Genomic DNA, 18,963 nt, shown 5'->3' with positions numbered 1-18,963 from the left:
CTAGAGACGTCACTGGTGAGTCAGTGTTACCTATACACTGACACTATACACTGTATACTATATACTGAACTGAAGGGTAAATTGACTAGATCAATGGATGTTTGACAGGTTATAGTTTCACACAGCATCTATTTTTCTGGAATACTCTGGTTCAGGTATTGTTGTGAATTCTGCTCTTGGGCTCCCTCCGGTGGTTATGAGTGGTAGTGCTGCGGTAGTTGGATCGCAGCATTTATCAGGTGTATCCATTTTTTGTAATTTGGGCTGGGCTATTTAAGTCCTGCTTTATCCTTTGTCAGTGCCAGTTGTCCATTGTTTTTGGAGGATTCACATCCATTCTTGGTCTCTCCTGGTCTGCTGTTTATTTCTTCAAAGATAAGTTCTGGCCTTGTTTTTGCTGTCCACCTGCTGTGGACCGTATAGTCTGTGCATTTTCTTGTTTTGTTTTGTCCAGCTTTGTTTGTGAAGGATTTTTTGCAGCCTAGCTGTGTCTCTGGAGATGCAGATATACCCTCCATGTCTTTAGTCAGATGTGGTGTTTTGTATTTTCTGTGGTGGATATTTTCTAGTGTTTTTATACTGACTGCATAGTACTCTGTCCTATTCTTCCTTTTTAGCTAGTGTGGCCTCCTATGCTAAATCCTGATTTCATGTCTGCGTATGTTATTTCCCTCTCCTTTCACAGTCAATATTTGTGGGCGGCTGTCTATCCTTTGGGGATTTTCTCTGAGGCAAGATAGTTTTCCCATTTCTGTCTTTAGGGGTAGTTAGTTCTTAGGCGGTGTCGAGGGGTCTAGGGAGTGTTAGGTACCCCCCACGGCTACTTCTAGTTGTGCTGCTAGTTCAGGGTTTGCGGTCAGTAAAGGTACCACCTTCTCCAGAGTACGTCTCATGCTGCTCCTAGGCCACCAGATCATAACAGTACAACTGGCCTACAATGAGTTAAATGCATCTCAGAAGAAGGGAAGGAAGCTCTTGAGCCATTTTTTTTTCTCCAGTCTATTCTGTGTTCTCTTCCCTCTTAATCTCTGGGTGGTTACGGAACCTAGTATTAACATGAATGTTCAGGAGTTAGTTTCTCGGGTGGATCAGCTTACTGCTAGGGTACAGGGTATTTCAGATTTTATTATTCAGACTCCTGCCTTAGAACCTAAGATTCCCACTCCTGATTTATTTTTTGGTGACAGATCCAAATTTTTGAGTTTCAAAAATAATTGTAAACTGTTTTTTGCATTGAGACCCCGTTCTTCTGGTGATCCCATTCAGCAGGTTAAAATCATCATATCCTTGCTGCGTGGTGACCCACAGGATTGGGCATTTTCCCTGGAATCTGGCAATCCTGCTTTGCTTAATGTTGATTCTTTCTTTCAAGCATTGGGGTTATTGTATGATGAGCCTAATTCTGTGAATGAAGCTGAGAAGATCTGGTTGGCCCTGTGTCAGGGTCAAGAAGCGGCAGAATTGTATTGCCAGAAATTTGAATGAGGATGCCTTGGCGGCATCCAATGGAATGAGGATGCCTTGGTGGCAATTTTCAGAAATGGTCTTTCTGAATCCGTTAAAGATGTTATGGTGGGGTTCCCCACGCCTGCTGGTCTGAGTGATTCTATGTCTCTGGCCATTCAGATTGATCGGCGCTTGCGCGAGCGCAGAGTTGTGCACACTGTGGCATTGTCATCCGAGAGGAGCCCTGAGCCTATGCAGTGTGATAGGATTTTGTCTAGAGCTGAACGACAAGGATTTAGGCGTCAGAATAGGTTGTGTTTTTACTGCGGCGATTCTGCTCATGTTATTTCTGATTGCCCTAAGCGTACAAAGAGAATTGCTAGTTCTGTTACCATCAGTACTGTACAACCAAAATTTCTGTTATCTGTGACCTTGATCTGCTCATTATCATCATTTTCTGTCATGGCATTTGTGGATTCAGGCGCCACTCTGAATTTAATGGACTTGGAATTTGCCAGACGTTGTGGTTTCCCCTTGCAGCCTTTGCAGAACCCTATTCCTTTAAGGGGGATTGATGCTACACCGTTGGCTAAAAATAAACCTCAGTTTTGGACACAGCTGACCATGCGCATGGCGCCAGCCCATCAGGAAGATTGTCGTTTTCTGGTGTTGCATAATTTGCATGATGATATTGTGCTGGGTTTTCCATGGTTACAGCTACATAATCCGTTGTTGGATTGGAGATCCATGTCTGTGACTAGTTTGGGTTGTCAGGGGGTTCATGATCATGTTCCTTTGATGTCAATTTCCTCTTCCCCCTCTTCTGAAATTCCTGAGTTTTTGTCAGATTTCCAGGATGTATTCGATGAGCCTAAATCTAGTTCCCTTCCACCACATAGGGACTATGATTGTGCTATTGACTTAATTCCAGGTTGTAAGTTCCCTAAGGGTCGACTTTTCAACCTGTCTGTGCCAGAACATGCCGCCATGCGGAGCTATATTAAGGAGTCTTTGGAGAAGGGGCATATTCGGCCATCTTCTTCACCATTGGGAGCAGGTTTTTTTTTTGTTGCCAAGAAGGATGGCTCCTTGAGACCATGTATTGATTATCGCCTCTTGAATAAGATCACGGTCAAATTTCAATACCCTTTGCCCTTGCTTACTGATTTGTTTGCTAGGATTAAGGGGGCTAGCTGGTTTACTAAGATTGACCTTCGAGGGGCATATAATCTTATTCGTATTAAACAGGGTGACGAATGGAAAACTGCATTTAATACACCCGAAGGCCATTTTAAATACCTGGTGATGCCATTCGGACTCTCTAATGCCCCATCTGTGTTCCAGTCTTTCATGCATGATATCTTTCGGAGTTATCTTGATAAATTCATGGTTGTATATTTGGATAATATTTTTATTTTTTCCGATGATTGGGAGTCTCATGTGAAACAGGTCAGGATGGTATTTCAGATCCTCCGTGATAATGCTTTATTTGTGAAGGGGTCGAAGTGCCTCTTTGGAGTGCAGAAGGTTTCTTTTTTGGGCTTCATTTTTTCTCCCTCATCTATAGAAATGGATCCGGTTAAGGTTCAGGCCATTCATGATTGGATTCAGCCCACATCTGTGAAGAGCCTTCAGAAATTCTTGGGCTTTGCTAATTTTTATCGTCGTTTCATTGCCAACTTCTCCAGTGTGGTTAAACCTCTGACCGATTTGACGAAGAAAGGCGCTGATGTGACGAATTGGTCCTCTGCGGCTGTTTCTGCCTTTCAGGAGCTTAAACGCCGATTTACTTCTGCCCCTGTGTTGCATCAGCTGGATGTTTCTCTTCCATTTCAGGTTGAGGTTGACGCGTCTGAGATTGGGGCAGGGGCCGTTTTGTCTCAGAGGAATTCTGATGGTTCCTTGATGAAACCGTGTGCCTTCTTTTCTCAGAAGTTTTCGCCTGCGGAACGCAATTATGATGTCGGCTATGAAGTGGGCATTTGAGGAGTGGCGTCATTGGCTTGAGAGGGCCAAGCACCGTATTGTGGTCTTGACCGATCATAAGAATCTGATTTACCTCGAGTCTGCCAAACGACTGAATCCTAGACAGGCTCGATGGTCCCTGTTTTTCTCCCGTTTTGATTTTGTGGTCTCGTACCTTCCTGGTACTAAGAATGTTAAGGCGGATGCCCTCTCTAGGAGTTTTTTGCCTGATTCTCCTGGGGTCCTTGAGCTGGTCGGCATTCTGAAGGAAGGGGTGATTCTTTCTGCCATCTCCCCTGATTTACGACGGGTTCTTCAGGAATTTCAGGCTGATAAACCTGACCGCTGTCCAGTGGGGAAACTGTTTCTTCCTGATAGATGGACTAGTAAAGTGATTTCTGAGGTTCATTGTTCCGTGTTGGCTGGCCATCCTGGGATTTTTGGTACCAGAGATTTGGTTGGTAGGTCCTTTTGGTGGCCTTCTTTGTCGCGGGATGTGCGTTCTTTTGTGCAGTCCTGTGGGATTTGTGCGCGGGCCAAGCCTTGCTGTTCCCGCGCTAGTGGGTTGCTTCTGCCTTTGTCGGTCCCTGAGAGGCCTTGGACGCATATTTCTATGGATTTTATTTCAGATCTTCCGGTTTCCCAGAGGATGTTGGTTATCTGGGTGGTTTGTGACCGGTTTTCTAAGATGGTTCATTTGGTACTTTTGCCTAAATTACCTTCCTCTTCTGATTTGGTTCTGTTGTTTTTTCAGCATGTGGTTCGTTTGCATGGCATCCCGGAGAATATTGTGTCCGATAGAGGTTCCCAGTTCGTTTCTAGGTTTTGGCGGGCCTTTTGTGCTAGGCTGGGCATTGATTTGTCTTTTTCTTCCGCATTTCATCCTCACACAAATGGCCAGACCGAGCGAACTAATCAGACTTTGGAAACTTATTTGAGATGCTTTGTGTCTGCTGATCAGGATGATTGGGTGGCGTTCTTGCCATTGGCCGAGTTTGCTCTTAATAATCGGGCTAGTTTTGCTACCTTGGTTTCGCCTTTTTTTTGTAATTTTGGTTTTCATCCTCGTTTTTCTTCAGGACAGGTTGAGCCTTCTGATTGTCCTGGTGTGGATTCTGTGGTTGACAGGCTGCAGCGGATTTGGGCTCGTGTGTTGGACAATTTGGTGTTGTCTCCGGAGGAGGCTCAGCGTTTTGCTAACCGTCGTCGGTGTGTTGGTCCCCGGCTTCGTGTTGGTGATTTGGTCTGGTTGTCTTCCCGTCATGTTCCTATGAAGGTTTCTTCCCCTAAGTTCAAGCCTCGGTTTATTGGTCCTTATAGGATTTCTGAGATTATTAATCCGGTGTCTTTTCGTTTGGCCCTTCCAGCCTCTTTTTCCATCCATAATGTATTCCATAGATCTTTGTTGCGGAAGTATGTGGTGCCCGTTGTTCCCTCTGCTGATCCTCCGGCCCCGGTGTTGATTGATGGGGAGTTGGAATATGTGGTTGAGAAGATTTTGGATTCTCGTTTTTCGAGGCGGAAGCTTCAGTATCTGGTCAAATGGAAGGGTTATGGCCAGGAGGATAATTCTTGGGTTGTTGCCGCCGATGTTCATGCTGACGATTTGGTTCGTGCTTTTCATTTGGCTCATCCTGATCGGCCTGGGGGCTCTGGTGAGGGTTCGGTGACCCCTCCTCAAGGGGGGGTACTGTTGTGAATTCTGCTCTTGGGCTCCCTCCGGTGGTTATGAGTGGTAGTGATGCGGTAGTTGGATCGCAGCATTTATCAGGTGTATCCATTTTTTGTAATTTGGGCTGGGCTATTTAAGTCCTGCTTTATCCATTGTCAGTGCCAGTTGTCCATTGTTTTTGGAGGATTCACATCCATTCTTGGTCTCTCCTGGTCTGCTGTTTATTTCTTCAAAGATAAGTTCTGGCCTTGTTTTTGCTGTCCACCTGCTGTGGACCTTATAGTCTGTGCATTTTCTTGTTTTGTTTTGTCCAGCTTTGTCTGTGAAGGATTTTTTGCAGCCTAGCTGTGTCTCTGGAGATGCAGATATACCCTCTATGTCTTTAGTCAGATGTGGTGTTCTGTATTTTCTGTGGTGGATATTTTCTAGTGTTTTTATACTGACCGCATAGTACTCTGTCCTATTCTTCCTTTTTAGCTAGTGTGGCCTCCTATGCTAAATCCTGATTTCATGTCTGCGTATGTTATTTCCCTCTCCTTTCACAGTCAATATTTGTGGGCGGCTGTCTATCCTTTGGGGATTTTCTCTGAGGCAAGATAGTTTTCCCGTTTCTGTCTTTAGGGGTAGTTAGTTTTTAGGCGGTGTCGAGGGGTCTAGGGAGTGTTAGGTACCCCCCACGGCTACTTCTAGTTGCGCTGCTAGTTCAGGGTTTGCGGTCAGTAAAGGTAACACCTTCTCCAGAGTACGTCTCATGCTGCTCTTAGGCCACCAGATCATAACAGGTATATGATGACCCCGTCGCATGACCCTGTCATGACCCTATCACATGACCCCAGACCCTGTCACATGACCGGGGGGCCCACAGTGTCTGAACAGCCCGGGGCCCTGGCTACCCTTAATCCACCCCTGGGGCTTCACAACTGATTAGCGTCAAAAGGTGAGGAGCACAAAGAAAAATGTGTGGTGCCTACAGTAAGACCTGATGGTGGCAGTGTCCTTATGTGTGTCTGCATGAGCACTGCTGGTGTCGGGGTACTTTCCCATTTATGGTATCATGAATTCAGCTCATGCACGCAGCTCACTCTTCTTCAAAAGACTGAATAGCCTTCTCTGCCAGACAACCGGAACCTCAATTTCAGGCCATAGGCCTTAGGCATTGTTGTCCCCACGACAGTCCAGAACAAGCAGAAATACCACCTTAGGCGGTCTCTTCTCCAGCGGCTCCAGAACCCCCTTGGCCAGACGAGCAATCACCCCCTGTATGGTGACCCTCTTCAGCTCCTCCTCTACTAGCTCTGCAAACCATCTGTTCCCAACCTTCACAAACTGTTCATCCACCCCAATACTGAACTGCTGCTGTCCTATGTGTCCCTATCACTGGACCTGCTGTGTGACACAATAACGGCGCTCCTCTTACTGACCCGCATAATAATGTTCACCACTATACCCCTTACAAAGTAAAATTCTTCCTTTGTGCCCTCAAGATGGTAAAATTGTCTCCTGGAAAACATTAATGCCCAGTGCAAGTGACCTAGAAAACAGTGCTCACATTTTGACCCCTTGAAAGTAATAATGCCCCCTATGTGCCCCTTTGACAGTCATGAATATATGGCCCACTAAGTAGTACCCACTCTGTATGATGGCCCTCTTAGTAGCCCCCACTCTGTATTATAGACCCTTTAATAGCCTCCACTCTGTATGGTGGCTCCTTTAATAGCCATCACTCTTTGTGATTGCCCCCTTACTAGTCCCTAAACTATATAATGGCCCCCTTAGAAGCTCCAAATCTGTATAAAGGCCTCTCTAGCCATGACATGAGCCATGTATCATGAACCTCACACAATATTAAAATAAAAGAGATACAGTATACTCACCTAACCTCGTTGAGTGCGCTAGCAGACAACAGCAAGATGTGAGACCTCAGATTCTCAGCGTGATGGCGTCATCACTCCGCTTTGTCCGGGACCTGGCGTTCTGCAAGTAGTAGTGCAGGGAGGCCATGTCTTCCTGCTCTACTGCAGAGAAACTGTATACAATGAAGCGATTCACAATCATTCCAGGTGGGCCATCCAGTAGCTCCGCTAATGTAAAGAGTACAATGTGTGGATTCCAATAAATGCAGTCCTTGCCCTTCCTTTATTGTCATACTTACTAAAGACACAAATTAAAAAGCTTATTAGTTAAAGAGAACCTGTCAGAATGATTCCACCCACCAAACTGTTTATATGTTCATCGTGCGATCTGAAAGATGTTATATACAGCTGTGCATTCCATCTTAATCTGGAGGAAGGACTACATTTTATGCATTTAAAATAAGGAGTGGAACAAATGGGCTGAGAGCCCTTGATGAAGCCTCATTTGTCTTTGAATTAAAACTTCAATTTTTCAGTCCGGGGGCAATAGATTGCCTGAACAAAGGTTTCAGAGAACATCACACCCGTATAAACAGCTTGGGGAGGGGATTGTTCTAACACATTCCTTTTAAAACATCTCTGCTGCATTCTTTCGTTAGGCGACCAGTTTTGCATGGAAAAGCTTCATCAGGGGCTCTCAGCCCATATGTTCCAATTCTTATTTTATATGCACAAAATCAAGTCCTTCCTCCAAATTCAGATAGAATTCACACTTTTCTAATACTGTACATTTAATAAAATGGCAATCTTGATGGATTAGGGCCTTTGTTTTCCAGATAAATAGTGGGTCGATTTGAGTAGGACACTTGTCCATGGAGAAGTTATTTCTATGTTTTGTTGACATTACCAATGCTTTACCAGATCCTGGAGTGATGGATACTTTTTTTTAAAATTAAGACTTAAGCCTCACACCCCACTGAAGTGCCGCATGTTACAATATTTTTTTTCTGCTATCAGTTCTTCTGACTTTTTTCTGTTTGAGTAGTGATGATGAACGGTTCCGAATTCAGTTGAAACTTTCAGTGGTATCCAAACCATCATCTGTTTCTGCCAGATTTAACCCATCAAAAAAGTCACTATTGGCACAATGGCTGGATTGAACCATGAGCAGCAAAGTGATGCAGGTTGATCGAAAGGCATATGGCCCTAGGTCTCACTCATAAGCCCCAACGCGGTCACATTTCAAAAATGTAGATATACACTGGAGCCTATGTATCTATAAGCATGTTTTATGGGTATGAAATGACATGGGGTAAAAATTGAGGAGAATATATAAGATTCATTTAGATACCACTGGTCAGGTATGGACACAGGACCTCCACTCTACGAAAGCCTTGAGTAGCTGTCGTTGAATGCTATTCCTCCGGATTCCATGCCAAGCCAAGTGCTTATGTGTTCTCAATATGGAGAGGAGAAAAAACCACCGCCAGACTCATCTGGTTACAACTTGTCTTCTTCAGGAACAAAAGATCAAGCATATTGAAATCCAACATGTTTCATTATTTCTTCCCTGACAAAGACATTAGGAAGATGGCTGATCCCCAAAATAGATGACTTTCAATGTTTGGCTTTTGACTTTCATCTGTATGGAAATCTTTATTCTTAGCCACAGTTTACTGTAGATTACATTTCTTATGTGTCCTTCATAGTCAAAAATGACTAGAAGATCTGCAATCTGCTAATGTACAGAAGCCATTAGTCGGTGGTTGATGGTCGAGAGACCTGATCATTGGCATCTTTGTAGGGATACTTAAAAAATAGTGTGATCTTATGGAGCTTATGTTGTGTCAGGCATCAGATGACACAAATATCTGAGCCTCCAAATATTGTTGAAGAGACAAGTATTAAGGACCCTGTAGTATTATGTGGTTAGCAAACTTTATTGTACATTCATAATGGTGATACCTATACGACTCCTTTACTTTTTTTTATTACTTTCTTATTTTTTAACTTTCCCCATCAGATTGTCTTTTGTGTTCTGCTCCGGGCGAAACAGAATAATAAAGCACTTGGGCATGAAGATACATATAACCAATGCCCAACTAGATGACAGGATAGCAAAAATCTCCATGGCTGAGGTATACTTTCCTTGAGCACTCAGGTAGGCTGGAATAAAGGACACCCAGACACTTAGGAAGGCCAGCAGGCTGAAGGTAATGAATTTGGCCTCGTTGAAGCTATCGGGAAGTCTTCGTGCTAGGAAGGCAAGGACGAAGCTGATGGTAGCCAGTAGACCCAAATATCCGATCATGCACCAAAAAGCAGTGGTAGATCCCTCATTACAATTCACTGTGATTATTCCAGGATGGCTAATGATATCCTGGTCTGGAAATGGTGGGGAAAGGGATAACCAGATTACACAAATACAAAGTTGAATGATAACTCCAAGCCCTATGACAAAGTAGGATGTTTTTGTACCAGTCCATTTTCTTAAGCCACTGTCTGGCTTTGTGGCTTTGAAGGCTATGACAACTGTGATGGTTTTAGCCAAGACACAGGAGATACATAGAGAAAAGACCATACCAAATGCCACCTGCCGGAGAAGACATTTCCCAGGTTGTGGATAACCAATAAATGTTAATGAGCACAAAAAACAAAGAGTAATGGACAAGAGGAGAAGACAACTTATGGAGTAGTTATTGGCTCTGACAATGGGAGTGGTCTTGCAATAGATAAAAAGACCCAACAAAGCCACTGGGATTGTAGAGGAAGTAATACTTGTTACCACCAAAGTTGCTCCTAATGGTTCTTCAAATGAAAAAAACTCTAAAGCCTTCGGGACGCATTGGTTCTGTAGAACATTTGGCCATTGGTCCCATGGACATCGGAAACAGTCAATGGAATCTAGGATAGAGGAGACACATTCAAGATGACTTGGAACATCTTTTGGAAATTCATCCAAATTAATGTGAGGGCTCCATCACGAAATGGTTCTTTGAAGCCTTTTTACAGGAGGAGTCCTGTATATTTGCGGACAGACGTTGGACTAACATGTCCTGATCCCTTGCTCGGGACGTTTATTGGCTCTTTAATGGAGGTGCTGATGCATGATGCTATCTGCCACCTGGGACATTTATTCCATATCAAGAGGATTTGCAGATTCATATCTCACCCCTAGGACCCTCATCAATGAAGAGAGAGGGGCCACGGCACACTGCTCAAGCATGCACGCAATTCTCATAGATTCCATAGAGATGACTAGAGAGCTGCACAAGTATGGCCACCTCCTTCCTGAGAGACAAAGCACCAAGGTCCCGAGAAATGTCTAAAATGTCTTAGACAAGGATACTACATTTGTATAGGTTTTCTTAGTCATTTTGATGGTGTAAAAAAATTCAGATTTTTATTTTTGTTTTTTTGTTGTTGCCAGTTTCTGAGAGCCGTTACTTTTTTTTATTTTTCTGTTGATGAATCTATCTCAAGGCTTCTATTTTTGCCTGCTGAGATGGACCTTTTCTTGGCAACATTGCTTATTATTGCATTTTTTGGGGAGGAGGTGAAGCGTCAGATTTGCCGTTTTGATTTTTTTTTCTTTGCCTTATGGGATAAATAATCTTATTTCTTGGTAGATTCCTCTTTCGTGGATGCAGTGATGCTACATTTACTCTTAAGTCTATTTTTGTTCGTCTTCATCAGACGGGGAAAAGCTGGGTGATTCGGATGATATATATAATTTTTTTTAAATTATTTTAAAAATATTTATTTTACTTTTCACTTTATTTTTTAGTACTGCATAATTGCAGTATATTGTAAAAATTTCAGGCCGCAAATCATCAGAGTATTTACGCCAGAAAATTAATGTAAAACGTTTAGAAAAGCTACAACATTTTGGGGCAGAAATTTAGCGACTCTTGGCCTTTTCACTCCAGTTTCCGGCAACTTTTCCTAATTGTCCGTAGCTGGGGATGATCCGGCGTGGGACGTGTTGTGACTACACCTTTCCCTCAAATTTTTCAAAAATGGCGGTGCTTTTTTTATGCCGGAAATGTTACTCGTGTCCCTTAAGTAGAGTAACATTTCTGGAAAGTGCGCATGGAGGCCAATGCCACCGATAAAATTGCTTGTACCTCCTAATAAATTTGGCGCTTCTTACTCTCGAACGCCCAGGGCAGCCATCAGGGCATTACAGCATCGGACCCCCTCTAATCTGCTTACCGGGCCCCTACCGGCAGCCGCAGGCTGAACCGGGCCCTTAGCGGCAGCCGGCGCTGCAAGCAGCTGTTTAATGCTATTGACGTGCGGGCCTGCGCCCGCACGTCAATAGTTAACAGCCGCCAGCTGCAGCGTGCAGGTCGCCGGCGTCTGACGTCATTGTCAGTCGCCGGCGAGTGCACGCTTCAACTGTGTGGAGAGAGCAGGAGCACGGCAGGTAATCAGAACTTGTTTTTTTTATTTTTTTTATTGAGAGCGGCGATCCGGGGGGGCCCAGGGCAGTAAAGCTGGACACGGGGGGGGGGGGGGGTTTGCAGAAAGCTGGACACGGGGGGCAGAAAGCTGGACACAGGGGGGGCAGAAAGCTGGACACAGGGGCAGAAAGCTGGGCACAGGGGCAGAAAGCTGGGCACAAGGGCAGAAAGCTGCGCACAGGGGCAGAACGCTGGAAACGGGCAGAACGCTGGACACAGGGGCAGAAAGCTGGACACAGGGGCAGAAAGCTGGACACGGGCAGAAAGCTGGACACAGGGGCAGAAAGCTGGGCACAGGGGCAGAAAGCTGGACACAGGGGCAGATTGCTGGACACAGGGACAGATTGCTGGACACAGGGAGGGCAGAAAGCTGGACACAGGGGGGGCAGAAAGATGGACACAGGGGGGGCAGAAAGCTGGACACGGGGGGGCAGAAAGCTGGACACAGGGGGGGGCAGAAAGATGGACACAGGGGGGCAGAAAGCTGGACACAGGGGGGGCAGAAAGCTGGACACAGAGGGGGCAGAAAGCTGGACACGGGGCGGCAGAAAGCTGGGCACAGGGGCAGAAAGCTGGACACAGGGAGGGCAGAAAGCTGGACACAGGGGGGGCAGAAAGCTGAACACGGGGGGGGCAGAAAGCTGGACACAGGGGGGGCAGAAAGCTGGACACAGGGGGGGCAGAAAGCTGGACACGGGGGGCAGAAAGCTGGACACAGGGGGGGGCAGAAAGCTGGACACAGGGGGGGGCAGAAAGCTGGACACAGAGGGGGCAGAAAGCTGGGCACAGGGGCAGAAAGCTGGGCACAAGGGCAGAAAGCTGGGCACAGGGGCAGAAAGCTGGGCGCAGGGGCAGAAAGCTGCGCACAGGGGCACAACGCTGGAAATGGGCAGAACGCTGGACACGGGCAGAAAGCTGGACACAGGGGCAGAAAGCTGGACACGGGCAGATTGCTGGACACAGGGGCAGATTGTTGGACACAGGGGCAGATTGCTGGACACAGGGGCAGATTGCTGGACACGGGCAGAATGGAGAAACGGGGCATGATTGGAGACACAGGGAGCAGGATGACAGACATGGCGGCATGACTGGAGACACTGGGGCATGACTGGAGACAGATGGGGCAGAATTGAGACACGGGGGCATGATTGGAGACGGGGCAGAATGGTGATACGGGCATGATTGGAGACACTGGAGGCAGGATTGGAGACAGATGGGGCAGGATCATGGGGCAGGATGGATATGATGGAGACAGATGGGGCAGGATGGGGAGATCATATGGGGCAGGATGGATACTCATTAGGGCAGGATGGGAGAACATATGGCTGACGCCAGGAATGAGACACACGGGGGCTAGGATGGCGAATATTATTACCATAGGGGCTAATTAAGGGATATTATTACTGCAGTGATGTATTTATTTTATTTTTTGAGTATACTGTTCTAAATGGGGGGGCGGTCCTATTACTGTGTAGAGTGATACTATGTCGCCTTCTTCATGTGGTGTAATGTAGAAGTTGGGAAAATTAAGTAATGTGTTCTGCAAGTGGAACTCGAGATAACGGTGTTATTTCCTGCAGAGACGAGTCCTGGCTGGATGAAGTGATGGCGGTCTGTGCTGGATGAAAGATGAAGGACTTCACCTAGAGACGTCACTGGTGAGTCAGTGTGTTACCTATACACTGACACTATACGCTGTATACTATATACAGAGGTCCTGTGTATAATGTCACCAGTGATCACTGGATTACCTATACACTATATACAGAGCTCCTGTGTATAATGTCACTGGTGATCACTGTATTACCTGTACACAGACACTGCATACTAAGTACAGATCTCCTGTGTATAATGGCACTGATGGTGATAGTATTGTGTTTTTTTTTTATTATTAATCAGTATTGTAGTATTCAGTCACTATGTGGTGGTAATATGTGGTCTGGTCATGATGTTGTGGTATTTGTTCCTTGTATTTGATATTATTCGATCACTGTGGTGGTAATATGTCATCTGGTCATGGTTTGGCGGTATTTGTGCCTTGTAGATAGTATTATAGGTCACTGTGGTGATATGGTGTCTGGTCATGGTGCTGTGGTATTTGTTCCTTGTATGTGGTATTATAGGTCATTTTAAAAATTGAAAAATAAATAAAAATATAGCTAAATTGTATTGCATATTTTAACAAATATTTAATAGGTTACAGTAGAGTAGGGCCTGGCCAAAAGTGTCTACCTTGTCATTTTGGTGGCTTAAAAAATCTTTTGGCCAAAACAAAAGCTGCCGGCTATATGTGTGATCTGGTGATGGGAACTGTTAATGTGTGATAGGTGAGAAGTGGAGTTTTTCCAAGAAAGAGCGGTGGGACTGTGGACAGTTTGAGGGGTGGAGCCTGGAGGCGGGGCTGGGGTGGAGCCTGGGCGGAGTCTCAAGGGGCCCCGAAAATTTTGCCAGTATGGGGCCCTGAAATTTCTAGTGGCTGCCCTGCGAACGCCCGTCGTCAAGACTGGTGAGTTAAACGTCAGCGTTAATGAAGCAAAGCCTCAATCTTTTGGGCTTTAATAGACTTTAGGAAAGGGCTGGTACAAGGTTTTAAAAACATGGCTGCTTTATCCTAAAAACCGTGCAATGGCTTTCTACCGGTTGTGTACGATATTGAAGGCCAGCCCTATTTAATTTGTCACAGCTAAGCTTTAATGACCAGACACAAATCTTGGAGAGGAAAAACGACGCCTTTGGTTTTCTAATACCTCTGCAGGAGGCTGAAGTAATATCTGAATATTCGAGTTGGGGTTAAGGCTCCCACAAGTGGAAGACAAGATTGGAAATCAAAATTAATTTTCATGAATTCATTATGATAACGTAGGGTAGCAAAACCTGGTGACAGATTGTCTATCTTTCCAGGTAGAAACCCTGATTCCAGTGATGTGTCACTTTCTTGGCTGCTTACCTCAGTTTTGATAACATCCCTGTTATATCTGCTGCAGACCTAGCAGTTCTCTAAATGCTGAGCTCTGTATGACCCCGCCTACACCCCTGATTGGCAGCTTTCTGTGTCCACTGTGCCAATCAGAGGTAGGGGCGGGGTTATACGGAGCTCATGAATATACAGGACTACCTGGCAGCAGGTTTACTAGTCCTCTGGTGATAATCTGCTAATGATTAAAGAGCGATTGTGTGAAAACTACGATAAGCAGCCCTATAAGTTACACATCACTAGTATCATTGTCTCAGTCGCTACATGATGCTGCTCTCAGACTAGGTGGCAGATTCCCTTTAATTTTAAGGGTCAGTGGTCCTGCTAGGTACCTGTCTGATTGGTGATATCTCCTGGAGGACACTGGACACACTGGAAGCAGCACACGGGCTTTCCCGGGATTGTGACTTTTCGGAAACCCTGGGGACAGCTGTGACTGCAGGTAGAGACTGGGATCTAAAAAAGCAGAAAACCAGCAAAAGAGATAGCGTGAATATATCAAACAATACCTTACTGTACAAAATTGATTTACATGTTGACTCCATAGATGAACTTAATGTCAGGGTGAACTGTGTAAAGCAAAGTATCAGGAAAATTATAGAAATTTTGCTCAAGTTATCTTAATTTTAATATCAGAAATACCTGATTTTGCCTTCTGGTCCACTGAATGGCGCTGGTGTTCACCACAAATTTGTTCCCTTGTTTTGGGTTGCCGTCATAGCTGCCCACTTTCACCTGCTGAACATCTCCCCGGGGTCCAATTTGCCAGTTCACAATATCGTACACTGCTGGAAAGTCTCCGTTGGAATCAAAGTGAATCTCTTGGTCATCAGAAGTGGTGAAATAAACGGATCTCAAAGAATGTAGGATCTAAAGGGAAAAATCCAGAACATTTCTTACATCGTATATCACAAGAAAGTATCGGCATGGTAAAGTCCAACATGCCCAATCCTCCTTTCGCCTTACACCTGCCATTGTGCAGTGTATGAGACTATAAGAATTGGTGTCGACGATGTTGATTTTGCAGCAATGCGCTTGTGCCGGTTTGGGGCAAGAGGCAATTTGATTGGCAATGGTCATTCTTTGCCAAAGCTTGAGATCAGAGGTAACTGTTTACCCCCTATATGCTGCGTGAAATTCTGGGCATAGCATCTGAGTAGTTAGAGGGAACAGGCTCACCTTAAAGCCGTGTTCACACTAGCAGTATTTGATCAGTATTTTACATCAGTATTTGGAAGCCGAAACTAGAAGTGGAACAAATAGAGGAAAAGTATAATAGAAACATATGCAGATCCATTTAGTGAAACTAAATATGGACGGATAAATGAAGATTAGTAGTATGCCATGATAAGCATGTTAAGGACAAAAGTACATTTTATTAAAGCCCAAAAAGTAGTGAACCACTGGTAAGATGTATTTCTTAGCAAGTGCTAATTTAGACCTTCCCATAAAGTGCATAGAGTGCTGGAGTTATTTATTATTACCTCTAGTTGACATTGGCCAGATGAATCTTGTGGACTGTTCACTTCGGCGTCCCCTCACCCCGACGCGCGTTTTGCTGCCAGCTTCTTCCGTTGGCTTTATATACCTTTTAGAAAGTGCATTTTGCTACTATATTTTTTACCTATATACTTTACCTATTTACCTTTTTGAGTGTGCCTTTTATATGTATTTTAGTATTTTTCCAAATATTTTAAAACATGCAAACTATAAGTACCATCTAATATTAATACTTTTTTTTACTATCACACCTTGCATCCCCTACAAGGCATTTCTGCTTTTTTATGCTTTGTTAATATATTTATGACTTAAATAAAAATGTAATATTTTATTAAGTATGGATCTTTTCGTTGTTTGCCCCCGTATTGTTGGGGATTAAACTTCCTAAAATCAAATACTGAAAGTGGCCTAATGCTATAAATGTTTGTTCACGTGTTCTGACCTCATTGAGGCAAAGGAGCTAAAAGCTAATAATTGGAGCCATACCCTCGGATTTGTTTTGCCATACAATGGCATCCTCAAAGGTTTATAAGGGTCATTGTACAGTTATGATACTTGCATACTGTCCTAGAACATCCAAGAGGCTCAGAGTAGAAGGGTAGACCACCAGGGTAACTGGACGGGTCGTGATCTAACTGGTACCACCTGACCCTTCAAAAAATAGGTGATTATGGAAGGTTTCTTCTGGCTTGCTGTCTCGGAGGAGAGAACGAGGATTGGAGAGTGGTGTTGAGGAAGTAGGATTGGGCATGGATTGGCTGAGAATACACATAGAGTGGATGTGGCTTATAAAAGAGGAGAGACCAGGGTTGAATAAGAGGGATTGTCGATCCAAGACTCCTACCTAGATACTCCATTCTTCCCTCAATAGACATTGCAACATCCAAAGTAAGGAAAATCTCATCAGAAGCCATAGGATACTCAAGAATTGAGAGGGCACTAGTGTGTTGTGCTATTGTTCCTCGTGCTATAGTAGGGGCTCCACTTGGATTATTGATATGAATGAGACTCTCTCTAACCTATGTAAAAGTCATGTTAGCATGAAAACTCCCACCACCACCAAAAATGTAGATCTGAACTTACCTCCCAAGGATACGTTAAGGGCTCCATGCATTTTTTCTGTGTAGCTAAACAATCTTTTCGTCTACGAATGATGATACCATCCAATGCCCATGCCAAAGAATATACAGCAATGTAGACACTATAAGTGACCCTCAGCACAGTGAGGCTATTGAATGTGTTTTCAAGGGATTCTTGACCCGTGCATCTTTTGGTGCCATTTGGCAAAACAGCTCCTGCTTTTTCCCATTTGCAGCCAAAATTGACTTCCCAAAATTCCATTAAATAGATGTCATCTGGGGTCTTCAATGGATTAGACGCACTGAGGAACTCTTTGAATCCAGTAATCTGTCCACTGTGTAGCGCAAATCCTATAGCTCCCTGAAGTATTGTCCAATACTTCTCTATTGAGACCAGTCCTGATGTTGACCATGATTCACTAGCAATCCAGATCTTCCCAGTAATGTTACGTCTCAGAAGTTCCTCCACTACTGGAAGAAGGTTGGACCCACTAGAGAAGACAACAACGGCAGTAGCATTCGACTCCTCAATGACTTTCGAAAGATGTGGAGCATTTCGGTCAAGTTTGCTAGTCACAATGTATTCTGTGAAGGCAACACAGGCTCCAGACCTGAGAATCTCTTTTTTGGTGGCCCTTATTCCCTCGAGTCCATAATCAGTGTCCTCGGCCATTAATCCTACCCAAGTCCAGCCGAAAAAGGCCACAAGCTGTGCAAGTCCATTTGATTGAAAGGTATCGCTAGGGACAGTCCTGAAGAAGGAAGGGAATTGTGTCTTATCACTTAACACAAAGCTTGTGGAAAAATAACTTATCTGTAAGAAAATGGAGACCGTACTACAAAATATTATTGACATTTGACATGGCCACATGGGCTCAAACTTGTACACAACCCCCAAACTTTGTGAACCTACCCTAAGGGATTTGTCTGGATTGTCAAAAAAGCTGCAAAGCAGCAGAGATTGTTAAGGGCATATAATAAAATCTTTGCCATAAGGGTAAAGATGGCTCAATCATGAAGGCATTCTGCAATTTTGAAAGGTACGGATTCTTTGTTTGTAGATACTAAGGAGGTATGAAGTCTTTAGGTGCAATGCTTCCTTGGAAAAAGTATGAAAAATAGCTCTCCATCAGAAGGAAGGAAACTATCTCTCTGGTGTGACCTGTAGGTGACCACCCTGTAAGTCAATATCTAACTGTCCCTTAGGCCAGTTTCACACGTCCTGATATTTCCAGTACAGGAAAAACCGATACTGGAGATATCAGTGTCCGTGTGTCCATGTGTGTACTACGTGCGGCACATGTGTGGCAACCACATGCCGCATCAGTACCACACGGACGGCCACCGGGAAAGTAGCACTACTGTAAGCGCTGTTCTCCGGCGGTTGGTGCTGAAGCCGGCTGTCATCCATTCTCCTCTGCTTTGCCGGTAAGCAGTGCGAGCAGAGGAGAATGAATGAATGAAAAGCAGAGGCTCAGTAACTAGCGGTGATGTCATTGAGTCTGTGCTCGCTGCCGGCATGAACTCCTATGACCTCAGGACCGTGGGAGAATGCAAGTGATGAGGTCACGGCAGTTCAAGATCTGTCACAGTGACTTCATCACTTGCATTCTCCCGTGATCCTGAGGTCACAGGAGTTCATGCCAACAGCGAGCACAGACTCATTGACGTTACCACTAGTTACTGAGCCTGTGACCGCTGCTTTTCATTCATTCCCAAGTAGTTTACAGCAGGGGCGGTCACATTAGCACCTCTCACGGTTGTAAACTGTACATTCCCCAGATATGGATTACAGTGTGGGACTGAATGCCAGACAGGTATGGGTATATTGTAGGTTTATTATTTTTATTTTTTTACAGGAGATCGAGGGCGTCTTATTATTTGTCTTATTGACACCTCTCCATTACTAAGCCGGGCTTAATGTCACCTTACAATAGCAAGGTGACATTAACCCCCATTACCCCACTTGCCACCGCTACAGGGCAAGTGGGAAGAACTGGGTAAAGAT

General features: G+C 44.7%; 1 protein-coding gene across 1 annotated transcript; it reads right to left on the bottom strand.

Annotated features, from left to right (window-relative positions):
• Window positions 1-1,536: 1,536 nt before the first annotated feature.
• Window positions 1,537-17,628, bottom strand: LOC138674719 (extracellular calcium-sensing receptor-like; the record flags this gene model as incomplete). The annotated part of the gene is made up of 6 exons (XM_069762536.1): window positions 16,960-17,628; window positions 15,019-15,246; window positions 14,886-14,945; window positions 14,709-14,832; window positions 8,948-9,840; window positions 1,537-1,545 (listed from the first exon to the last, which is right to left on the bottom strand). Coding segments are annotated over exons 1-6 (1,983 nt in total), but the record flags the coding sequence as incomplete, so codon positions are not given.
• Between the last annotated feature and the right edge of the window lie 1,335 nt (window positions 17,629-18,963).

This window comes from Ranitomeya imitator, chromosome 4, assembly GCF_032444005.1.
Source record: "Ranitomeya imitator isolate aRanImi1 chromosome 4, aRanImi1.pri, whole genome shotgun sequence".
NCBI classification, from domain to species: domain Eukaryota; kingdom Metazoa; phylum Chordata; class Amphibia; order Anura; family Dendrobatidae; genus Ranitomeya; species Ranitomeya imitator.
Note: the sequence above shows the minus strand (reverse complement) of the source record. Positions and strands in the feature narration are given on the sequence as shown.